General features: G+C 42.0%; 1 protein-coding gene across 3 annotated transcripts in view; it reads right to left on the bottom strand.

The window, feature by feature from the left end:
- The window catches only part of FGFRL1 (fibroblast growth factor receptor like 1), a 154,845-nt gene that overhangs the window by 64,491 nt on the left and 63,926 nt on the right, over positions 1 to 26,428 (bottom strand). For all 3 annotated transcript variants that reach the window (XM_034416236.3, XM_060686487.2, XM_060686488.2), the window contains exon 3: positions 23,658 to 23,930. In XM_034416236.3, the coding sequence (XP_034272127.2) occupies positions 23,658 to 23,930 (273 nt within the window). The remainder of the gene's footprint in view (positions 1 to 23,657; positions 23,931 to 26,428) is intronic.

Below are 26,428 nucleotides of genomic sequence, written 5' to 3'. Positions count from 1 at the left end.
TCCCAAAAGTGCTTTATTTCAAGAGGCAGAACTGGACTTTCTGGTTTTTCTTTGAAGACGTTTAGCTTCTCATCCGAGAAGCTTCTTCAGCTCTGGCTGAATGGTGGGGAAGGGAAGGATTTATATAGAGGTGAAGAAGCTTCTCGAATGAGAAGCGAAACGTCTTCAATGAAAAAACCAGAAAGTCCAGTTCTGCCTCTTGAAAAAAGCACTTTTGGGACAACCATGACTTGGATGACTTGAGAATCTGCATAGACTTAACCCTATGCGTTTCTTTCTTTCTTTCTTTCTTTCTTTCTTTCTTTCTTTCTTTCTTTCTTTCTTTCGTTGGTTGGTTGGTTGGTTGGTTGGTTGGTTGGTTGGTTGGTTGATTGATTGATTGATTGATTGATTGATTGATTGATTGATTGAGTCCAGTATGATGCAGTGTATCTGAGAAGAAAGCCGTCTCTGGGAGAGGGATGGAAGGAACAATCCCACATCACAAAAAGCTCAGACCCTCTGCTGCTTCTTGCCCCCCACCCCTCCTCGTCCTGGGAAGGCTGGGTGGGCAGACAGCCAAGCCCCCCAGATATACCAAAGACCAACACAGGGCTTCGGTTGTATGCAGCCTTTGCCCTAAATAAACAGAAGAACACAAGATTTCGGTTGTCAGACAGGAACCTAAATATACAGACCCAAATTGTGGAATATTAGGGTTGTGGCTTTGGGGCAGGAGGAAGGTTTGTTTTTCCAAATGAGATTTGCTACAAAGGACAGTGAGCGGCTCTAAACACTCTCCCACAACAACAACACAGCAAATTAATTCAGTGCTTTGTTATGCTCCTTTGTCTGCTCTGTTACGCAGAGCAGCTGCAGCTGGGATAATTTAAGTACCCGAGATATCATTTCCCCTACACATATATTCATGCACAGACATACACACACCCGTGTGCGCACCCAGCAATTGTCACATGCCGCATCTCCCGCTGGATGTCTGAAAAAGTTGTCCTTTTCTGAGGAGCTGTTACAGAAGAGCACGGATAAGTATGACAGCCACGGGATGTCTTTTTCATGGAAACAAGTTATAGACCACAGGAAGCGGAATTTTCACTGACTTGCCCTGCTGTACCCACTCAAAGAGCAGGGTCCTTGGTGGTCTCTGAGCTTGGTTACTTTCTTGCAGACGTTTCATTACCCAACTGGGTAACTGTCAGGTTTCGATGCTATCTCAAAATAAATGAATTTCCAAACTGCCGATCTTTAAGGAAATTTTCTGTTTATTCGAGCACAGCAATCTGATCCTGACTCTTTCGCGGTCAGTACTGACCTTTGCCTCCCAATCCCTCCCTTTCTGATCCCCAATTCTCTGCTTCTCATTGGCTATCTTCCAAGTCACTTTCCTGATCTCTTCTTCGTCAGATCACAGGAATGTCTCCCCCCTCTCCCATCTCCGAGGAGACAGAATCTTCAAAGGGATTTAGCAGGCAAAAGTTCAGGCTTCTCCTCCCTTTATTATATGTCAGTGCTGGGACGCTGACAGTAACATCATCAGTGCTAGAAGGGAGGGGGTATCCAGAAAGGCGGAGGAGGTGGAAGGGAAGGGTGGGAGGACAACTGTGGTGTCCTTGGTGGTCTCTGAGCTTGATGGTTTTCCTGTAGACATTTCATGATCCAACTACATAACACCACCAGTGGTGGTGGTGGTGGGAGGAGGAGGAGGAGGAGGAGGAGGAGGAGGAGGAGGAGGAGGAGGAGGAGGAGGAGGAGGAGGAGGAGGAGGACAATGACTGTGCACTGATGACATTCCTTAGTTTGGGTCATGAAATTTCTACAAGAAAACAACCAAGCTCAGAGAGGACCAACATTGGACCCCTCAGTTCAGCCCTGAGCTACAAATATTCTCCTTTAATGTATTCAAAGAACTTACAACGACTAAATAAAAAGGAGAAACAAAGTATTGGATCAATACAGTAAGAATCAAATAACACTTAAATCTTGGCAAAAGACTCCGAGGAGCATCTTGCTGCAGGGGCCTCTTCAAGAGGTCTTCCGCTAATCTAAATACCTGGGCAGGTTCATAGCAGGAGAAATCATCCCTCAACCCTAAGTAGCCAGTTCCTGACCCAGTCTCTCTCTCTCTCTCTCCAAAAGATCAGGGGGCTTCCCTAGAGTCAAAAGAGGTTCAGTTTATTCCCTAAATTAGGGGTCAGCAACCTGCAGCTCTGGAGCCACATGTGGCTCTTTCACCCCTCTGCTGCGGCTCCCTGTCACTCAAAATATGCATCACAACCGCCAATGTGCGACACCCACCGGTATGCAATTTATTGAGCTTTTCAACCATGGATAAATCCAAGAAAAGAAAAAATTCAGAAGAAAACAAAACATTTAATTCAACTACATCTGCTAGTTTTGTGGCCGCTCAAGAAATAGTCAGGCACGGGAAGGGTTTTGTGGCTCCCGGTGTTTTCTTTTCTGTGGGAAACGGGTCCAAATGGCTCTTTGAATGTTTAAGGTTGCAGACCCCTGTTCTAGATCTACCAACACTTTCCTCACAATGCTAATGGTAAACCTCCAGCTGTAGCTTCTTAACAAATCTCTGACATGCATTCATGCATTGCACCGTGAAATTATTTTTGGGGTAGCTGTCTTTGCAACAACTGTAGTGTACAAATTTGCTCATGGGGAACCTAGGAGGTAGAGGGCTGATCCAGGAATATCCATGTAGGAATCATGATGACTAAGTTCAAGTACATAAACCTCCTTGCTTTTTAAGTCTGGTGTTGGTTTAAGGTGCTGGATTAGGATCAGAGAGGCCCAGATTCAAGTCCATGGAAGTTCTTCAAGGACCATTGAGCCAATAAGTCTATTTTCACCCATTCCATCTGAGATTAGTGAAAGGATAATTTTATTTAGGGGGTCTTGAACCCTCCAAAAAAAAGTGGAATGTGATATAAATGGATTTAAAATCCCTTTCAATTCAACAGGTTGCAAACACTGTGGGAATGATTCACAATGTCATTATATATCTGTGTGCTTTAAACGTCCCTGTTCAAATCAGTGAAAGTAGGACAATTTATATTTGGCTGAATTGTGCCCTGCATATTCAGTTTATACATCACTGCCTTGTTTATAATAGGAAGGGACTAATCTGTAAGAATTACAAGCGCACAGCAAGGTCTAGACATCTGTTTCAAATGCACTCAGTTGGCACTGCCACTTAACAGACTTTATAGGACCAGGATAAGATAAAGTTGTTTTATTGCAGTCAATTACCAGTGTACGGCTAAAATAAAACACGAATACTATAATCAGCTACGTAATAAAATCCTATTGTAATATTTCTCAGTCTAGTAAGCCATGCGTGGCACACACGGAGACATACAATTTAGCAACCGTATATCGATAGGATTAGAATCGTGATCAGCTAATAGATAACATGGATAATAATCAGACTCCTTGCTTGGAATTTTCAAAAGGAGTGACTTCCGGAGGAAAAATATGGTGGATGGAAGATGATGCCATAAAAAAAACGGAGCCCACAATGTGATAAAATGAAGAGACTGCAAGTTGACTGGTTCTTTGATTAAAAACTCTCTGGACAAGGAGGGGGACTTGAGATTGCCCACAAGTGCTCCAGACACCTGCTGCTCAGGAGGAAATTGCAAGATAGCCATCTCTGGCAGGCACAGAGTTCTGGGAGATAGTGGAACAGCCACTTTGCTTAAACTGCATTCGGTGCCTTTGAAAGGACACGAAGTTTGCACACTTCCTTTTCTAATCACTTATGGAAATTGCTCATTAACTGCTTTTCAGCTGTTGGAAATCTTTGCATCAACAAGTCTGACATTGCCAGGTGAGTTTCCTACAATCCTTAGCAAAATAAAAGTTTTAGAATAAGTTTAAACACTTTAAAAGATTTTTGGGGAGAATAAACAGCAAATTTTTAATCTTAGAAAGTAACAGTTTATAGAAAGTATTGTTTAGTAGTAAGGAGAAATTTCCTGACAGTGAGAAGAATCCATCAATGGAAGGACTTTCCTCCAGATGTTATGGGAGCTCTAACCCTGAAAGTTTTTAAGAAGAGACTGGATTTGTCTGAAATGATATAGGGCCTCCTGCTTGAGCACGGGGTTGGACTAGATGACCTCCAAAGTCCCTTCCTTGTCTGTTATTCAGTTCTGTTCTGTTATTGGTCACAGAATTACAAATTGGCTCAGAGTCTAGATAAATTTAAAATAAGATTTTGGAATTGATTATAAAGAATCCTTCCTGTGGGAAAATGCTTTCGTTTTGACTTTTCTTTTTTTCTTTTTTTTAAAAAAAAAACCTATTATGATGAGATTTTAAAAATTAGACAGTAAGGGGAAATGCAATTAAAGGAAAAGAAGACATAAACTTAATTTACACTCACAGAATAAAGTAAACATATACTAGCATTGGATAAATTGTAGGTTAATTTTGAAAAAACAGATTCAGAAATTAATTTTAATATTGTTGAGCGGAAGAGCTGCCGCTTCGAGAGATGGAATCTATTAAACATTATGGAAGAGGACCAAGTTTTACCTTGAATAGACGGTGAGTAATAATGATTTGATTTAAAAAAGCCTCAGTTTCCCAAGGAAACTAAGCCATGGTTTGAATTAAACCCGTTTAAACTAAATCTTTCTTTCTTTCTTTCTTTCTTTCTTTCTTTCTTTCTTTCTTTCTTTCTTTCTTTCTTTCTTTCTTTGCTTTTACTCCCTTGTAAACATTTGACAAGGACAAAAATTACACTAGTAATTCAGAGGAAAAACATGATAGGCATTTTAATAACATGATCCACCACTTATGATTAGAAAGTCATATCCATCATCAGCCAACATTAGTCCTCTCTTCGTATTTAAGTGCGGAGTTGCTCTTCATGTAAAACATACAGAAAGTCAGGCCCCCATATTGAATTTTTAAACATTAGAGCCACTCACGAGATCAAAGGCATTCTGTGTTCATGACCAAGCAGCTATAAATGGAGAATCGATACAGTAGGTAGGACTGTATCTCTTGTTTATATGCCAGCCCCACTAGTTAGAAAATCATATTTTCTGTGCATTTTGCAGGGATTTCTCATAGAAAATAAGACAATTATCCAAATTTTGCTTCTGGGCAAAAAGAACATCCTCGAAACTAGAATTAAAGATTTAATTCTCAGTTTTCTTTACAACAGAGTCAAATATTATTGTCTTATTCAATTTAATTGGCATGTGAATTTAATAAATAAATTTCATTTTCTTGAAAGAAAACCAGTCCTTTGAAGTTTACATGGATGTTCTTTGATGGTCATACTAGATGTCTTTCCAAGTAAGAGACCCCAAACAATGAGCTCTTCAGCTCAAGACATCTTCTTACGTCTACTGTCCTACATGCTCACTTGAAATCTATTAGTAGACCCAGTGTGTAGTCCTCAATAGAAGTACATCTACATGGAAGGAAGTATGCAATGCAGTACCTCAAGGTTAGCAATTGGACCCAGTACTCTTCAACATCTAAAACTAGTTCCATGAAGACCCTGGAAATGAAGCTTGACTGAGTCTTAATATCTCAGGTTGCAGATGTCATGATGCTCAATGTGACCTTAGTTGCCCTAAAGAGAAGAACCAGACCTTAGCTGCCCTCAAAGGAAGCTAAGCAGTATCAGATGAGGGTCTTCAGAGAAATCTTATGGTTGCAGACAAGACTGGAAACTCACAAAGCATTTCTGTATGGTTTCCAAGAAAGCCACAAAATGTTGGACAAGCCTTTGTCCAAGATAGTATAAGTAAGGACTCTTGCCTTGGGCAAGAGGTTGGACTAGAAGACCTCCAAGATCCCTTCCAGCCCTATGATTCTATGATTCTGTGTCTGATGTTCACTTTTAGCATTTCACATTTGCCTTCTTCCAAGACAAACATTTGAGATGGTCCAATGGTATGTCACCTTCATTCAAAAAATGGAACCTTCTTAGAAGGACTTCCTAGGACTTCTTCTCCTTCTCCTTCTCCTTCTGCTTCTCCTTCTCCTTCTCCTTCTCCTTCTCCTTCCTCTCCTCCTCATTCCTCCTCCTCCTCTTTCCCAGCTGTCAAGGGAGATACAAAAGTTTTTAAGAAGAGATTGGACAACCATTTTTCTGAAATGGTATAGGGCAGGGATGCCAAACTCGCGTTGTCACGGCGATGTCACATGATGTATCGGGGCTTTTTTCTCTCTTCACTAAACCAGGCATGGGCATGTCCGGTTTGTGAGGCTTCTGGCCTCGGGCCAGTAGTTTGACCGCCCTGATGTAGGGTTTCCTGCCTCAGCAGGAGGTTGGACTAGAAGACCTCCAAGGTCCCTTCCAACTTTGTTATTCTGTTATGTTAAAAGTTCTGGATCTTGATCTTCTGGCGGCCTCAACCATTGTTAGTGTGTCTTTGATGTTGTCTCTCTTCTTCTTCTTCTGGGTGTGCGTTGTGTACTTTGACCTTCTCCTCTTTTTGTATATGCCTTGTATGGTATGGAATCCCAAGACATTCTATCCAGGTGAACAAACCACTTTATTTGATGTTTTTTTATGTCTATCACGATTGGTTCTATACCAATTTTTTCTCTTGTGGTCTCATTCCTGATTCCCTCTCTTCTGTAGAAGCTTTCCAGCAGGCAGTGGTAGTAGGGAGGTGTAATTTTGAGATGCGGCAACTCACATGGCTTGGTTGTCAACATTCCCTTCCTGAAAACTCCAGGCCATTCTTTCAACTCCCTCCTCCACAGAAGACACGAAAAATGACATCACGGCCCCTGATGAAGACCCGTGAGCCAATCCAAATAACAGTTCCTGACCAACCGTGTTATTGCAGGGAATATTTTTGGAACCATTGCCTGCATTCCTGAAAGTCCCCGGCTTCCTCGTCCAAACATATCATGGGCTAAGAATTCCTCGCATTTTCTTCAGCGGTGTTTCTTCAGGGGCTGCACAATGGAGCACTTCTTCCTCCTCTAAGTTGTGCGTGGTTGAAAGCATCCAGGCCAATGACAGGAGGCAGCCATGAAGAAGAAAAATTGCCTGTACAACTGTTTTTATTGGGTATAGTTAAGGGTTTTACATTGGGTGAAACAAAATTGATATTGTATATGATAACAGCGGCAAGATTGTTGATAGGTAAATATTGGAAGAATGAAGCTTTGCCCACTATTGAGGAATGGACTTTGAAGATGGCCAGTTTTGCAGAGATGGCGAAGATTTCAGCATATTTAAAAGACTGTTCACAAGAGACTTATGAGTGGGAATGGAAAAGGTGGATAGAATATGTTCAGAACAAATATCAAACTAGAAAGTATCAAATAGCTTTTACTTGAAAACAATGTACTAGAAATTTTTTAAAGTAATGAGATAAAGAGAAAAATTATACAGGGGAGGGAGGGGCTCAAGTTTATATATAAGTGTTATATTAGGGTTCTTCATGATTATGAGTATATTATAGGGAAGTCTGGGGGGAGGGGAGGGTTAGGGAGGGTTAGGGAGGTTGGGAAGTTTGGGGGGGAGGTGGGGGGGAAAAAGGGGTGAAAATGTAATTGTAAAACTTTTGCAATAAAAAAAAAAAAAGAAAAATTGCCCTATTTCAGACTTTGGAGAAAGGAGGAGGAGGAGGAGGAGAGGGAGGAGGAGGAGGAGGAGGAGGAGGAGGAGGAGGAGAGGGAGGAGGAGGAGGAGAGGGAGGAGGAGGAGGAGGAGGAGGAGGAGGAGGAGGAGGAGGAGGAGGAGGAGGAGGAGGAGGAGGAGGAGAAGGAGAAGGAGAAGGAGAAGCAGCAGCAGCTTGCCTCCCACAGTTGTGGTTGCTCCATCACTGGAGGATTTCAAGAAGAGATTGGACAACCATTTGACCGAGATGGAAGAAGACCTCAGGCAGAAGGTTGGAGTAGAAGACCTCCAAGGTCCCTTATGGCCCAATGATTCCATGTTCTATGTCTGATGTTCATTTCCACCATTTACAACCTGGAGCAATGCCTACAGTATGTCGGACCATTCAGAGATTTTCATCTTTAGAACCCAAAAACAACCATGGCTGGTTAATTCAGTAACGATCACTTTCCTTTCGTCAAAAATAAAAGTGCTTTTTTAATCACCAAGCTGTCAGATCGAAGTGGAAGGGCGTGAAGCTCTGCGAAGACCTCTGGAGCACCTTGCAAAGAAAATATGGCATTAGCCAAGTGGAAATGAAATTCGCTTTTCCAATCCTAGAGGTTTAGGGCCAGATTATGCAGTGATGCACCCCAGCTGTTGCACATCTGGCTTCCAGGGTGGTGTTTCATGTAGAAGGGAAGTAGAGATGCTCTAAAACTGGAGACTAAAACATAGGAAGAATGGTTGCAGGAACTGGGCATGGCTAGTCTAGTGAAGAGAAGAGAAGAGAAGGACCAGGGGAGACAGGATAGCAGTCTTCCAGTATTTGAGGGACTGCCACAGAGAGGAAGGAGTCAAGCTATTCTCCAAAGCACCCGAAGGCCAGACAAGGAATAATGGATGGAAACTGACCAAGGAGAGATTCAACCTGGAAATAAGGAGGAATTTTCTGACAGTGAGAACAATCAACCCATGGAAGAGAAGTTGCCTTCAGAAGTTGTGGGAGCTTCATCACTGGAAGCTTTCAAGGGGAGACTGGGCTGCCATCTGTCAGAAATGGCGTAGGGTCTCCTGCTTGGGTGGGGGGCTGGACTAGATGACCTACAAGGACCTTTCCAACTCTGCTATTCTGTTATTTGTATCAAGTTTCACATCTGTCCTTGCTTGAAAACTATTTTGCCCACTGGAGTACTTGCATTGGGACTACTAACCCCAAGCATGGAAAGAAAGGGGAAGCTGAATTAGGAGCACAGCAAAAGGTCAAAGTTCACAGCACAACATGCTGGGATCCTAGTTCACTGAAGATCTGAGCCAGGTCAAGTCCCAGCCCCAAGCTGACCTCGGCTGGTCTCAGAAAGAGAGCCAGGATCCGTACTTGGATGGGAATCTATTAGGAAATCCCTGGATAATTTGTACCTAAGTTGTCAAAACCACATCCTAGAAAAAGGGGGTTGGAAATCACATCCATCCTGCTGGCAGGAAAACTGTGGATGTTTTTCCTGGATCATCAGAAATTGATTTAGACTCAAATCTTTCTTCCTTTAGAGGACTAATGACTGCATTCGAAAAGAGCTAGTCCTCGTTTAGCAACTGGGAACAGCAATTCAGTCATTAAGTAAAGCGATCGTTAAGTGAAAAATTACACGATCATGACTGTGGTTACAATTTTACACACAATGCATACTAGCTGGTTGTAATGGCCAGCATAAGAAAGAGGCAGAGAGAGAGAGAGAGAGAGAGAGGGGGGGGGGGGGAAAGAGAGAAAATAAGAGAAAGGAGAAAGAGGAGAGAGAGAATAAGAGAGAGAGAGAGAGAGAGAGAAAGAGAGAAAGAGGAAGGAGAAAGAGAGAGGAGAGAGAGAATAAGAGAAAGAGAGAGCAAGAGGAAAGAGAGAGAATAAGAGAAAGAGAGAAAGAGAAAAGAGAAAGAGGGAAGAGAGAGAATAAGAGAGAGAAAGTGAGAGAGAGAGAATAAGAGAAAGAGAGAAAGAGAGAGGAGAGAGAGAGAGAGAGTTGCAGTGAAGGTCATAAGTACATTGGTTGCAAAATTACTTTTTCTTCATCATCATCATTATAAATAGAAACAGCCAGTACTCAAGGCAGTCACTAAACAAGGACTGCTACCTGTCTCTTCAGTTTGGCTGCCCATGGTTGAGGATGCTTTAGGCGTGTGTGTGTGTGTGTGTGCATGTGTGTGTGTGTGTGTGTGTGTGTGTGTGTGCATGTTAGTTCATTCTGCAAACCCACTCTGTTTGGCCAGTCTATGGTCCAAGGCAGTCTGCAAATTCAGATTTAAGTCAATGATGTCCTATGAACCTAGTTTGAATCAATTTGGGTTTACGGTCCAACTCATTAAAGAAGTCATAAACTGCTATAAGAAGAAGTGGAGACACAATGTGTGTCATCACCTTGTGGACAAACTTAAAGCCCATCCCGACAAAATCCTGAGCTAACCCTAATTGATTGATTTATCTATCCAATGACCCATAAAAGGGGTGACTTCCTTTTCATTGATGAAGATGTCCAAGCTACAGCTAGACAACCATCTGTCATTGAGACCCGAATTGCTTTAATTTAGATTCTCCTATGAAGCAAGGAGTCGGACTCCCAATATTTTCCCCCCCTCGGTTAAAAAGTCCTAAGCAAAAAACCATAATCAAAGTTATAAACTCCCTTTTTCTCTGGCCCCATCATAAAAATATAGCTCAAAAATCAGGTTGAGCTGTTTCAAAGCTGCCTGAAATAAACACAGCTTCATGGAGCACAGAAGACAAGCAAGGAGGGGGGAGAACTAATCTAATCTCTCAATAAACAATGTCCCAGGCACAATCACAAAAGCTGAACCAGGCCTGGCACCAAGGATCTTTGAAGGTATTTGACCTCAGATTATCAAGGACTTTCAAGAGTCCTTGAATTAGCGCTTGGAACTGTGCTTTGCAAAGAGTTTGGAACCACGGCAGCTGACTTAGGAGTGGTGTCATGTGGTTGTGGCAGTCAGTGGCATCTCTACGTGGAGCACATGTCCATCATCTCGCCTGGATCAGGAAACAAGATCAGCCCCACATTTGGAGAAGGACACAGTTTAGCCAGTACGAGAAGAAGCCACACATAACTTCCGTTCTTTTGCAGTGTTCAAGAGGGGTCCAAGCTATGACCTCTACTTTCCAGAGGAAAAGCAAGCAAGGACCATCCGACACCCTCTCTCTCTCTCTCCATGGCTTGCAGTTCCTTCAGAAGAGGGACTTCGGGATACACAAAATTGTATGTACGTGGCATCTTCTCATTAAAGCAGCCCTGTCTTTTCAGGGTGAGCAGGGCTTCTGAAGCTCTTTCTGCCTCTTTCAAAAGCTTGACATTCAAGCTATTTCAGTGTCATAACCAACTCAGAGGTTGCAAGGGGAAGTGGAAAGTGCAGAAGGAGAAGAGCCCACAGCACCTCCCTTATTGGTGTTGACAAGGCGCCGCAGATTGCATCGCTAGAGATAACCACTAGATGGTAGCAAAGGGATTCAAGAACATAAGGAGTATGACTCTTTGCTGCCACCTGGTGACCTTCTGGATCTTGCGATCCTGGTATCATAAAAGACATGCATTTACTTGAAAGCAGAGGTGTGAAAGTGTGCATGTGGGTATGTGCACACCGAAAAAGTCGAGAAGGCAGCCACCATGCAAGCATCCATCCTTTTGTGTGTGTGCAAACAAGGATAGTTGTGTTCACCATCTTGACTGTTTGGCCCATCTATCCTCCTTGCTTGAAAATAGGCAAGATATATAAAGATAAATAAAGAGATGTAAATATAAATGAACATAAATGTGTAAATAAGAACAATGAATATTATAATATATGTATATATATATACGTTGGAGCAATGCGATTATTCTACTATTGAGAAGTAAATAGAAATGATGGAATAGAGAACTACAAAAGCAAAATACGTATGTCGATACGAAATGCTGTAAAATTACCATTGACGGTATGTAATGTTCAATACATTACGTCTTGACGTGTTTTGTTTTTATATATGTGTGATTGTTTTTTGTGTTGTTTTTAAAGGCAAACTGTTTAATAAAAATTATTTTAAAAAAAAGAAATAAAAAAGAAAATAGGCAAGATAAAAATGCAACCGCTTTATAGTTTATTAAAGAGGTTTGTGGAGAATATGGAGCTAAACGCCTCGTGTCTTTTATATTATGGTATCAAGACTCTTTCTAAAGAATTTAGACATGACCTACAGTAGCTTTATATTCAAATCGTAGCCAAAGAAAAAGAATTCTCTGCAAATTTATTTTTTTTTAAATTTGATTTATATGCCGCCCTTCTCCGAAGACTCAGGGCGGCTTACAATGTGCTCAGCAATAGCCTTCATCCTTTTGTATATTTATACAAAGTCAGCTTATTGCCCCCACAATACGGGTCCTCATTTACCTACTTTAGAAAGGATGGAAGGCTGAGTCAACCTTGAGCCTGGCGAGATTCGAACTTGCAGTAATTGCAGGCAGCTGGTCTTAATAAGCTTAATAAGAGGGTGCCTTAAACCCCTGTACTACCAGGCTCCTAATTTTATTTATTTATTATTAATTTTACTTATTGTACCTACTAAAATTTTAATACTTTTAAAAATTTTAAGTGTTAAAATAATACTTTTAAAGTAATACTCTTTTAAATACAAAGCGGTTTGGGATTTGCATCATACGCTTATCTTTTCAGCAAAATATAGAGTCCAAATACATAATTTAGACTAAACTGAGTTTGTAAAAACATCCTTATCTGTGACCTTGCATTCCTTTTCCCTTCCCTCTCTCCCACCCCCTCCATCATCTTGGTTTTTTATTGAAAGCAATAATTTGCCTGTATGTTTCATCGTTTATTCAAAACAGAAAGCCTTTTGAGAGCTAATCTGTTATGGGACATAACAGGGTATTTCTTTTTACAGTTCTGGTTTACTTGTCTGAGTAGGCCCAGGGTTCAATTTCAAAAAGATCTATTATGCCTTCAATTTTGATAAAGAAGAGGGGTGTCTACCTATTTTCCAAAGCACCAGAAGGCAGGACAAGAAGCCATGGATGGAAACTAATCAAGGAGAGAAGCAACTCAGAAGTAAGGAGAAATTTCCTAACAGTGAGAATTAATTAATTAACCGGTGGAACAGCTTACCTGCAGAAGTTGTGGATGCTCCAACACTGGAGGTTTTTAAGAAGAGACCGGATAACCTTTTGTCTGAAATGGTGTAGGGTCTCCTGCTTGAGCAAGGGGTTGGACTAGAAGTCCTCTAAGGTCCCTTCCTACTCTGTTATTCTATTATTCCTTCATTCACACCACTTTTTCAGAACCTTTGAAGGATGTCACCTGTCTCCTCAACCAGGTACTTGCAAAACTTTCTTCTCCAACCTGAGTAACCAGGTCCTTCAAGAGTGAAGAAGTTCTTTCTTCTAAGGTAGACCTAAGAGATCTTCTGCCAAAGTTAGCAGGATCGCAACCAACCATGAAAGGCCATCATATCTTCTCACTTGACATATAGTATTCCTCGTTGGATGATTGAAATAAAATGAACAGATACATCCCAACACGGTAAATGATCTATTCAATCATGCATGCACAAACACAGAAAGATCATCAACACTATTTTCTCCAAACCATAGCAAAACATCAGATAATTTCTCCTCTCGTTCTCCCATCAGGAGTTTGACCTCCACAGGAGCAAGACAAAATTTAGCACCTCATCGCTGAAAGAATCTAGGTTTCATCCCAGTGCTTAGATCCAAAGCCATGTGAAATGTTGCAAAGGGGGGGGCGGGCAGGATCATATGAGAAGCGACCACAGCATCTCTCAAAAGGAAGACTTGCCATGGGAACTGGTCCTTCAATGCTATCATTTAGATGCAGTAAGGCTTTCCCAAAAAGCCTGAAGGTTTTCAAACATGGACAACCATCGGTCAGAAATTATATAGGGCAGGGATCTCCAACCTTGGCAACTTTAAGCCTGGTGGACTTCAACTCCCAGAATTCCCCAGCCAGCTTTGCCCAGAATTCCCCAGCCAACCTTGGCAACTTTAAGCCTGGCGGACTTCAACTCCCAGAATTCCCCAGCCAGCTGGCTGGGGAATTCTAGGAGTTGAAGTCCGCCAGGCTTAAAGTTGCCAAGGTTGGAGACCCCTGATATAAGGTCTCCTGTCAAACACGGGGTTGGACGGAGGCTCCTTCTGTTATTCTATATTCTAAGTTCTATAAACACCAGCCACAAAAGTGTCACTATGCCAAAAGGGTCAGAATTAAAAACAGAACTACTTAACAGGGGAGGTTTTTTTGATGCTGAAATGCAACTGTTTAGTTATTTGTTTCTTGTCACTTGTTTCCTCTTTTTAGAACATTTTTTGTGTGTGTTTGGTAGAGTGTGATTTATTTTTGATTGTGTGTCCAGTGGGCATTTTATTGCAAATTACTTACCTAGTAAGATTCAACTGATTTGTCTTTAGCAGCATCAATCAAATGAATGAATAAAACTGATTGACTGATTGATTGATTGATTGATTGATTGATTCACTGATACAGGCAAGTATGTATGTCACACTTTCTAAAAGGAAGATGATGATGATGATGATGATGAGGAGGAGGAGGAGGAGGAGGAGGAGGAGGAGGAGGAGGAGGAGAGCGGCTGTGGGGAGGAGGAGGAGGAGGGAGGAGGAGGAGGAGGAGGAGGAGGGAGGAGGAGGAGGAGGAGGAGGAGGAGAGCGGCTGTGGGGAGGAGGAGGAGGAGGGAGGAGGAGGAGGAGGAGGAGGAGGAGGAGGGAGGAGGAGGAGGAGGAGGAGGAGGAGGAGGAGGAGGAGGAGGAGAGCGGCTGTGGGGTCCTTGATGCTTTCTGAGTTTGGTGGTTTTCTTGCAGACATTTCATTACCCAACTAGGTAACATTATCAGTGGTAGAAGGGAGGGAGTTTGCGGAGAGGAAGGAGGAGGAGGAGGACCTGGAAGCTAAAAGATGATGGAGCAAATAAATCCGGACTGAACCTTTTATATTAGCTGTGCTTTTATCATTAGTTTTATCCTACATGACAACATTGGTTAAGCTGGGTAACATGAGGAAACCCAGTACCAAGGAAATCAACATATATTTAAAGTTTACTTAGAATCAGCTCCCTGAATGAATTCCAGATGCCAGCTTTCACTGTCCCATTCGGGTGAACCTGAAAAGATGGCTCCTAAATCAATCTGCCAGATGCCCATTAAACCTCACACTCAACTAGCTCTTTTACAGGGGAAAAGAAGAGAAACGCTCCTAAAATACTAAACACGGAGTGACTTTTATTGATGTCTTCATTTGGGCCAACAGCTTGTTTAGCTTCAACTCCTGAAAGCAATGCAGTTTGAACCAGCCCAGAGCACCAAAATAGAGTAGAGTCTTTGGTGTTAAAATTCCTTTGATGGAAAGTGCACTCAGATTCCAATAGCAATGACACCTCCAGGCAGCCAGGTATGATTAGATTGGGTGTGTCTAGTCTGATGAAAAGAAGGAGTAGGGGAGACATGATAGCAGCCTTCCAATAGCTCAGGGGCTGCCCCAAAGAAGAGGCAGTCAAGCCTCTTGCCATTTGGAAAAACAGCACCCTTTGTCACTCTCGTTCCAATATTCTTTACAAGTGACTCTTTGCAGAATCATAGAGTCCAAGGTTTATTTGGAGAAAAGCAACAAAAAAAAAAAAACACCTTGGAAAGAATTGGAAACATTGCATGGTGCTCCCTGCTGTCGTGAGTTATTATATTATTCTGCTTACTTCGAAAGAGAAGATGGATGGATGGATGGATGGATGGATGGATGGGTAGATGCATCTCATCCATCATTCTTCTCCTATCTCATCCAGCCAAAGAAAGCTAACATGGTATGGGTGATGCACTTTGACAGATGATGCTCCCTGCTTTCAACATTTTGACTTCTCAACCCCGGAGTTGTGCAGCTGCTCAGTTGCATGCACAAATCATAACAGAAGGACACCCAAAAGCTAGGAAGCTGAGAACAGAAATAAACGACAGGCATGGCATGATGGAGCCCCCGTGATGTAATGAACACAGCGCAATCTCAGTGTTAATATATAATAAATCCATCATAATTAGTAGGCTAACAGGTCAGGCTCTTATTTAAAGAAAGAAGAAGAAGCAGCTTCATTTGTAAGATGAAGTGTTCGGAACAAAGAAATCTTTTTATATGCTTTCAGCTCCTCACACACCAACAAGAAACTGGAGCTTTTGATAGGGGAAATCTGTGTGGACTTTTTGAGGCTGTTATTTGCAGGGACGCAATGTAAACATTCACAGCGCATTTAAAACTGTGGATTAATGTAAAATAATAGGCTGGGCAAAACTGTCCTTTATATAAACACATCGTTTTATTGGAATGAAAACAAACCGAGTTCTGAAAGCTACTTTTTTTTTAAAAAAGGGGGGGTGGATTCAGAGTATAATTTTTCATTCTCTGTTGAAACCAGAAGCTGAATTCTGCATGGAAGTGACTTGAATGCTGGTGGCATTTTAACTTGAAAGCCAAAAATATAAACCCTAGTACTAGTAGTAGTAGTAGTAGTAGTAGTAGTAGTAGTAGTAGTAGTTCATAATAATCATAATCATAATCATAATCATAATCATAATCATAATCATAATCATAATAATAATAATAATAATAATAATAATAATAAATCGTGTGTTGTCCTGATTGTAACTGGAGCCCTTGGAGCAATACCCAAAGGGCTACCCCACTATTTAGAAATTCTAAATTTACCAGACTTGAACATTTTGACTCTACAAAAAAACCACCTTACTCGGAACAGCTTACATCCTCCGACGATACCTTAACAGTTCCTAGGTCCTTGGTTAGGACTCGAGCTGCTGAGCTATTAACGAGCCTCAAAGGCTGTGAATCTCACTAAAGATTAAATAATAATAATAATAATAATAATAATAATAATAATAATAATAATAATAATAATAATAATGTCAAGGAACACCATGGGGGAGGGGGGGAAATGGGACTAAAGTTAAATATAAAGGAGACCAAATTAAGGCAGCAGGTAAAAAAACCAGGCTTAAATGGACAAGGAAAATATCCGAATGATGGACAGTTTCCACGTTTTACAACTAACCATCCATAGGGAAGGAATGAGCAGTCAACACAGGTAGCCCTCAACGTACAACCGTAATGGATCCCAACTTCCTGTTCCTAACTGAGACATTTATTAAGTGAGTTTTGCCTCTATTTTACGGCCTTTCTTGTTAAATGAGTCACTGCAGTTATTAAGTGAGCAACACAGGTGTTAAGTGAATCGGGCTTCCCCATGGAGTCAGAAGGGGATCACATGACCCCGGGAGACTGCAACTGTCATAAAAATGAGTCAGTTGCCTCTGGATTTTGATCACGTGATCATGATCAGGCTGGAGAATTCTGGGAGTTGAAATCCACATTTCTTAAAAGTAGCCACAGTTGGGAAACACGGCACTAAAAATACATAACAGGAAATAGACATCTTAACAGAGATGATTTTAAGATATGGGAGGAAAGAGAGAGAGAGAGAGAGAGAGAGGGAAGGAGGGAGGGAGGGAGGGGAGAGAGAGAAAAGAAAGGGAAAGAAAGAAAGAAAGAAAGAAAGAAAGAAAGAAAGAAAGAAAGAGGGAGGGAGGGAGGGAGGGAGGGAGGAAGGTGAGAGAGAGAAAAGAAAGGGAAAGAAAGAAAGAAAGAAAGAAAGAAAGAAAGAAAGAAAGAAAGAAAGAAAGAAAGAAAGAAAGATTGATTTTCCATCTATCCAAGTGGAATCTTCAGCAAATGTCAGACAATTCGGACCATAATAATCGGCCCATTGGTTAAATTCATTGCATTGTTAAAGGTTTTTTTTAAATCTTTGACTGCATTTGCACCTCAAAAATAAAAAGATAACACAACTATATATAACACAACATATATAACTATATGTTGTAACTTGACTTACAACAGTTCATTTAGTGACCATTTGAAGTTACAACACCACTGAAAGAAGTGACTTATGACCATTTTTCACACTTATGACCGTTGCAGCATCCCCACAGCCACATAATCAAAATTCAGAGGCTTGGCAACTGGCATGTACTTATGACGGTTGCAGCATCCCAGGCTCATATGATCCCTTTTTGCGACCTTCTGACAGGCAAAGTCAAGGGGGAAGGCAGATTCACTTAACAACTGTGTTACTAACTTAACAACCACAGCAATTCACTTAACAAATGTGGCAAGGAGAGTCGTATAATGGGGCAAAATTCACTTAACAACTGTTTCACTTAGCAACATAAATTGTGGGCTCAATTGTGTTCGTAAGTTGAGGACTACCTGCAGATAGGCAATGTTCACTTGGTTCCCTTCCAGATCTGGGATCCAGTCTGCCCTTCAGGGCTTCCTGCCCAAGATCTGCGTACTTCACCCTGACCAGCAGCTGAAAGCCCAAACATCTTCCAACTCAGGAAGCTCAAACTGCCCCAGGAGCTGCTGATCCAGTTCTACAGAGGAATTATTGAGTCTGTCATCTGCACCTCCATAACTGTCTGGTTTGGCTCTGCAACCCAACAAGACAGACAGAGGATCAGTAGAACTGCAGAAAAAACAATTACTACCAACCTGCCTTCCATGGAGGACCTGTATATACTGCACGAGTCAAAAAGAGGGCTGAGAAAATATCTACAGACCCCTCGCATCCTGGACATAAACGGTTTCAACTCCTATCCTCAAAACGACGTTATAGGGCACTGCACGCCAGAACAACTAGACACAAGGACAGTTTTTCCCCGAACGCCATCACTCTGCTAAACAAATAATGCCCTCAACGCTGTCAAACTATTCACTAAGTCTGCACTACTATTAATCTTCTCATCGTTCCCACCACCCATCTCCTCCCACTTATGACTGCATTACTTTAACTTTGTTGCTTGTATCCTTACGATTTATGGTGATATTGATTGTTTCCTAGTATGATTCGATTGCTTATTTGTTCCCTATGACTATCATTAAGTGTTGTACCTTATGATTCTTGACGAATGTATCTTTTCTTTTATTTACACTGAGAGCGTATGCACCAAAGACAAATTCCTTGTGTGTCCAATCACATTTGGCCAATAAAGAATTCTTTCTATCTATCTATCATTTATCTATCTATCTATCTATCTATCTATCTATCTATCTATCTATCTATCTATCTATCTTCAAGATGTCCTCAGGTTGAGAAACGCTGAGCTACACCATCATCCCCACCCAATGTACACCAGGCAAGGCGTTTTCTGCATTTCAAACACAACTTTTGTGGGCCAACATCTGTTTCAACTGATTGGCATGGGGGGGGGATCTGATCGTCCCATTCAGAAAGGGGTTTAGCTTAAGACGGCGATTTGATTTCTATCCCTAAATGAAAAGGACTCCGTTGCATGATGGACTCCATCCAAACACTCCTTGGATGTCAAGACCGGTTGAGAGTCTTGTTTTCCTTTCTTTTAAAGTAACGCTAATAATAAATATAATCACGCAGGCCTCGATGGCAGCCCCATAGCCTGAAAACATCTGCAAGGAATTGTGGATTAAACATCTCCATATGTCTTTCGGGGCCTAAATTTACCCTGGCAGGGAATTCTGCTTTGCATTTGTCTACCACAGAATGGAATAGGCTGGCGAAACTGTATACATGTACGTAGATGTATGAATTTCATGCTTATATCCGTGGAAAAAAAATATATCTTTTCATTTCCTTTAAATTGCCAACAGGTGTTATCACCTCTTTAACTTAACTCCCGTATTAAAATTGAAAGAAAGGGAAGCGGGGGGAGGAAAGAAATGGGTACAAAATAAAGAGATTTTTGTTGGCAAACAAACAAAGAGTGAGCAAGTTGCTCTGTGAAACAAGTCAGAAAATCAAATCGCCTCTCGTGAAGGAGAAAAAGAATTTCTTAGAGAAATGAAGGAAGGAAAAGAAACACCAGCGTGAATGGGAGCTTTATTCTAACACGGAAAACAAACAAAGGAAGTTAATATTGCCAAGGGCTACATCGAAGTTGCTCCTTGCCTACTACAGGTAGTCCTCGACTTACGACTCTGGAACATCAGTTGCTAAGTGAGGCAGTTTTTAAATGAGGCGTGTCTGATTTTGTGCCCTCTTGCCGCAGTTGTTAAGGGAATCTGGCTTCCCCCATTAAGTTTGCTTGTTGGAAGCCAGCTGGAAGTTCACAAATGGAGATTTATTTATTCATTATTTATATTTATTATTTCTATTTCATACTCCTTAATCTCCCATTTCCCTCAGAGAGGGGCTTTGGGATCACGTGACCCTGGGACACTGCAACTCTCATCAATACATGCCGGTTGCCAAGCCTCCGAATTTAGATCACGTGACTGCGGAGATGCTGCTGCTCAGCCATAAATCACCTACCTCTTAGTGCTGTCATAACTCAGAACCACTGGTGGGTTTCAAATTTTTGTACTACCGGTTCTGTTGGTGTGGCTTGGTGGGCGTGGCATGACTTGGTGGGCATGGCAAGGGAAGGTTACTGCAAAATCCCCATTTCCTCCCAATCAGCTGGCACTCGGGAGGCAGAGAATAGATGGGGGTGGGGCCAGTCAGAGGTGGTATTTACCGGTTCTCCGAACTACTCAAAGTTTCCGCTACCAGTTCTCCAGAACTGGTCAGAACCTGCTGAAACCCACCTCTGCTCAGAACCTGTTCTGACCCAGTTCCCCGAACACAACAAACCCTCTAAAGTTAACTCAAAGATTCCTTTATTAGGAGCGCCAGCAGCCCCGGCAAAAAGTTTCTCTCTCAACGCAGGCTTTACAAAGAGCCTTGGTGGCGCAGCAGACTAAAGTGCTGTTAATTAGCACCAGCTGCCTGCAATTACTGCAAGTTCGAATCTCCCCAGGCTCAAGGTTGACTCAGCCTTCCATTCTTCCGAGGTAGGTAAAATGAGGACCCGGATTGTGGGGGCAATAAGATGACTTTGTATAAAAAAGAACACCGCTTAGGGGGGGCGAAAGCCCTACTAAGCAGGTATATACAAAAATATGAAGGCTATTGCTTAACACATTGTAAGCCGCCCTGAGTCTCCGGAGAAGGGCGGCATATAAATTGAACCAATAAATAAATTAAATAAATAAATAACAAGTCAGGCTGGCCAGGATATGAAGTTGTCTGCCACATCTATTCATCTCCACCCCCTGCCTTTTATCCCCAGAGATAGGGTGGGGCCTCGCTAGCAGCAGTGGCTCTTCCATCCCAAGGACCAGCCCATAGATTTCCACTGCTCTCCTCTCCTCTGCCTTCTGCGCATCCGTGCATCAGGTACTGGACCCAGCTGTTCCTCTGCTTCCTCATCAGCCACCTCCACACCTGGGGGCTGTTGACTCTCCATCTGAGGGCTGACGGACGGCCCAGGCTCCGCCTCTGTCTCTGTCTCTGTCTCTGTCTCTGTCTCTGTCTCTGTCTCTCTCTCTCTCTCTCTCTCTCTCTCTGCCAGCTCCATTCCCTCTTCCCCCTCGGAGTTCTGAGGTTGCCTTGATGCTGACCCTGATCTCCCACACCTCCTCCTCCTCCTCCTCCTCCTCCTCTGATTCAGCTGCTGGAGGGGCCGGCAGCCGACAGGCCACAACAGAGCCAAAGCTAAACAAACGGTCATTAAATCAAGGACAATCCGTACATGAGAAACAGAAAGGGTGCCGTAGGCAATTAATTAAATTTCCTCTTTTCAAAAACACAGAAACCTAGAAAACCGATGGCAGGAAAAAACCCCTAATTCAATCGAGTCTCCCCTTGGAGTTTTTTGCTTTTGTTTTCTCTTTAATTTATTTATTAATTTTTATTTTTTTCATTCCATTACTATTTTTATTCTCTATTTATTTTTTAAATTATTTTTTTTATCAGATGATGGGCATGTGTTTGATCGGTTGGCCCACTGTCTCTGCTGGAAGTTGGTTCCCAGCTTCCTCTGTAGCAGGGCTCTCCAACCTTGGCAACTTTACGACTTGTGGACTTCAACTCCCAGAATTCCTCAGCCAGCACGTGCTGGGAATTCTGGGAGTTCAAATCCACAAGTTGTAAAGTTGCCAAAGTTGGAGACCTTTGCTTATATTCTTTCTGTGAAGCCATCTTTCCTAATTTTACTTTTGAACTTCCCTCCTGTCGGTTTGAGGTTCGGCCCCCATGATCTTGATTTTCGCTTCATATTGAAAATGAATTAATATTGAAAACATCCACGCTCTGCCCCATTTCCTTTCTGCGTTCGAGAGAACACCAGACCTGACACAAACTCTGTGTAACAATCTACGCAATCCCTTAAAAACACTCCTCCACCATTTCTTTTTGTGTAGTTGTGCATCAGAAGGAAGACAAGCAGTTATTAAATTTATTTACACTTGTGATAAAGGTTGGGAATCACCTCTTTACATATTTCTCTCATCTTCTGCTATTATTTCTTTTTATTCCTTTCTTTCTTTCTTTCTTTCTTCCTTCCTTTCTTCCTTCCTTCTTTTTCTTTCTTTCTTTCTTTCTTTTTCTTTCTTTCTCTTTTTTCCTGCACTTCTAATGATGTCTTTCCATTCTCTTTTCTTTCTCTAACTTTAGTTTATATTAATTTTCACTACTGTAATTAATAAAACAGAAGCCTTATGCAAAGAGAAGAAGACTACTAGAAAATGAAAGGATAAATGTTGAGGCCAATGAGTTAAGAGACAATACGTTTTTTAAAAATTCTTGCTTTTCAGCTTTTCTACATTCGTTGAAGTATTAAGAAACAAAAGTCCTGATTGCAATCTGGATTTGATTGCCGCCCGCTAACATTTGGATTTATCAATTACTATCAATGCATGCACATTTTAGGGTATCAATTTTAGGGTGCCAATTCTCCCTCACTAAGCCGAATGACCAATGGATTTTTTTTTTTAAATGGCAATGACAAAAGAGCATTCAGTACTTGCCAAAGAAAAGGACTTAAGTGGATTATTTTAAACATAAATTGCATATTTTTGTACATGGTTTTTTTTAAAAGGGAAGATAGGTAATTTTGCAGGCTAACAGACGTTTGTCCTTAATCCAAAGAATGTTAATTCTGATTAAATAGGAGACCAGTCCCTCCACTATAATTAGCATCTCGAGGCTTGTGGTCAACCACAGAGACTATCAAACTCTCTACCAGGAGAAGAAATTCTTTCTCTTTAGCCTAGTTAACGGTTTCGCTGGCAGCTCATGCTACCCCCTCTCCCCCCCCTAAAGCAGAGCAGCACCAGATTTTTGGGATTTAAAATCTAAAATCCTAACAGAAAGAATCTGAAGCCAAAGCAGGAGAATGAATGTCAGCTATGACCACAGAAAGCAAAAGGCCATCGGGTGCAATCAACGGGAAACCTGAGTTGGGAGAACTTTACCGCAAAAATCGCTCCAACTGCGATGGCCAAATAGATGTTGAGGGAAAGGGAAGACGGCCCTGCTTTCTTGAGTGACTTGTTTTACGGGCTCCAAGAAAAGGGGGATAAAGAGTGGAGGAACAGAATCCTGTGTGGTGCAAGACAAAACCCACCTTCTCCTTCTTTTGTCAATTCTGCATCTTGTGACTGCCTTCTCCTTTTTTTAAAACTCTTGATAGGGACACACAACGCATTTAGGCTTCCTGCCAAGCTGGTAAATAATTCCAGCACCTACTGTTATTTTTTGATGATAAGGGGAGTCTGCGTGACCTTGCTGCGGAGAGTGAAACACACACTGAGTAACGATTGAGTAAAGAGCCACCGTGTTTCGGCAGAGACCGCAAAGGCTGGGGCGATCACTCCTTATCACTCGAACCTTTCCGGAGCTGAGATCTGTGTCTCCATCCCGCCTGTTTATTCCTATCCTTTGGCCCCCAGCCTTGGCTAATCTTATCTTGACACAACTGACAGCAGTAGGGAGACGGGGAACACCCCCATCAACAAAAACCTTGGGACAAGCGAGTTTGTCTAGAGCCTGGTAGATTATTTACAGAGCGGGTATATCACAGGCAAATCTCACCCTGCATGGAACACGCTGAACTCTCTGTCTCTCTCTACTCACCGATCACAATGAGGGTATAGTTCACATTCGTGCTGCCAAAACCATTGGTGGCTTTGCAGATATAGGTCCCTGCATCCTCGCTTTCCACCTCCTTGATCTTCAGGCCTTGTTGGAGGACGCGGAACCTCGTCCAGCCACTGTGGATGGTCCGCCCGTCTTTCGTCCACATAGTGAGAGGCGGTGGATCGCCTTCCACCGGACACAGAAGTTTGATGGTTCTTCCTAACCTTGCAGATTGCCGGTGGATTACTTTGTCGGCAATTCTGGGTGGGCCTGGAGAAGAAAGAATGAAATTCATATGTTATTTGGCGATGGAAGTAGGAGATACAATAATGAGATGTTTTGCATGGATTACAGAAACGAGGAAATAAGTCATTTCTGGTCAGGAACTTTGAAGCTCTGGTTCTGAATATCTATAGAGGTTCTCCATCATCCGAGGTCATGGTTGTCCCAAAGGGGCCTTTGGCCGCCACATTGATAAATGGATTCAAATCTCATACGGCCACTTAGAAGCCCTGATCATTTTGGCTAGGTTACAAATGGAAGTTGAAGGGTCTTCCTCACCCTCAGTTTGTACCCCAAGGGAGGCACCTTCATGGCCACATGCTACCAATTGTCTGAAACAAAAGTTGGAACCGAAATGAGGAATGTTAACCAGCAGCAAAACAACATATTTTTCTTCACTGTTTGCCTGTATCCTTGTTCATAGCATCCAGACAGGGTTGATGAACAAAGAAAGTAACGATTAGGAAAGTGTGTCAGAATGACTGCTATCACAAAGGAGGCGTTGATGTTTATTTTGCTTAAAAGGAGCCAGAATGGGCTGATCAAACATGAACTGGCAGGTCATATCTTTCTAATAGAAAATAAACCACCTGTCTTTAAGAGTCCATAACTGATAATTCCATTATCAGGACTTCCTATACCTGCAATTTTGTCTTCACACCAACATGGTCATGGACTTAATAAAAGAATAACAGAGTTGGACAAGACCTTGAGATCTTCTAGTCCAATCCCCTGTTCAAGCAGGAGCTCCTATACCATTCTGGACAAATGGTTGTCCAATTGCTTCTTAAAAACCTCCAATGATGGAGCACCCACCCACAACTTCTGAAGGCAACTTCTGTTCCACTGATTAATTGTTCTCACTGTTAAGAAGTTTCTCCTTAATTCCAGGTTGCTTCTCTCCTTGATTAGTTTCCATCCCTTGTTTCTTGTCCTGCCTTCAGCTGCTTTGAGGAATAGGTTGACTCCCCTCTTCTTCATGGCAGCCCCTCAAATATTGGAACTATCACTACTATCATGTCACTATCATGTTCATTGAACTAACCAATTCTTGCAACCCTCCTTCATTTGTTTTAGCCTTCAGTCCCCGAATCCTCTTTGCTGCTCTTCTCTATAACTACATGGCAGCATCTGCAAGATTGCCCTCTTCAAAGTGACGTTAACCACTTCTCCTTCTCTACACCCTGCCTCCCACCCTCCATGGCTAGCAATCAAACATGAAATCCAATAGCACTCTTAAATGTGGCTCCCTTCTTAATCCCCACTGGTTCACACTGGTTTACAGTGATTGTAAACGACTTTAAACCCCCGTAATTTGGAGAGCCACCTGAAACCCATGTCAGGAATTTGAGGTTTTGTTTACAATGCTGCCATTACTGTGTTCCATCCAAGGCACAATAAGGAGCACAAATATTTCACTTCCATCGTGATGGACATTGATAAGGCTCCTACAACAAAATTCCCTGCTTGCTTTGTCCAGGGAAAAGTTACCCAGTAGAAGGGTAAGCAACTTGGGAGCTTTTATAAATTTGACAGAGCATAACAAGCAAAGGTTTAAGATAATTAAATTTGTTTCAATGCCTCGGCTTAAAGAGAAGCAGACAAATGGACTGATTTATTTCCCTTAGTTGGGACTACAACTGGAATACTTGCATAGTCCGGTTATTTAAAAAGAGAGGGGGGAAGTCCACCTGTTACAAGGAACAGCTGACCCATCTTGAATTTAGTTTCTGCTTCTCTGCCACAGATGGGGGAATTTAGCTGCTTTCTATGTTCAAATATTAAAAGCCTACAGATTTCCCTGTTTCTCACCCATTAGATGTAGCCACTTCATCTGGGACACAATTCTTTAAAAATGCATTTAAAAAAGACAAAAAACTTGACATGAGGAGAATTCTGAAATCAAATGAGAATGGTGATTGGTCAATACCAGATAGAAATTTCCTAGCTGTCAGGATCAACTCATTAAATCATATGGTATTTCAAAGGAACATCTCTTTTAATTATTATTGAATTGAATTTCCTCATCTATGCTTCAGACGAAGAACGGTTGCAGGATTTGAGTATGTCAAGTCTAGTGTAAGGAAGGACTAGGGGTGACATGATAGCAGCCTTCCAATATCTGAGGGGTTGCCACAGAGAAGAGGGGGTCAACCTGTTCTCCAAAGAACCTGAAGGCAGAACAAGAAGCATTAGATGAAAACTAACCAAGGAGAGAAGCAATCTAGAACTAGGGAGAAATTTCTTGACAATCAACCACTGGAATGCCTTGTCTTCAGAAGTTGTGACTCCATCATTGGAGGCTTTTAAGAAGACATTGGACAGCCATTTGTCTGGGATGTTATAGGGTCTCTTGCTTAAACAGTGGAGTGGACTAGAAGACCTCCAAGGTCCCTTGGGGTGAAATCCAGCATATTCTGACAGGTTCTGAAGAACCAGTAGTGGAAATTTTGAGTAGTTCAGAGAACCGGCAAATACCACCTCTG

This window comes from Pantherophis guttatus, chromosome 5 (genome assembly GCF_059756535.1).
Source record: "Pantherophis guttatus breed Tessera chromosome 5, ASM5975653v1, whole genome shotgun sequence".
Taxonomy (NCBI): domain Eukaryota; kingdom Metazoa; phylum Chordata; class Lepidosauria; order Squamata; family Colubridae; genus Pantherophis; species Pantherophis guttatus.
Note: the sequence above shows the minus strand (reverse complement) of the source record. Positions and strands in the feature narration are given on the sequence as shown.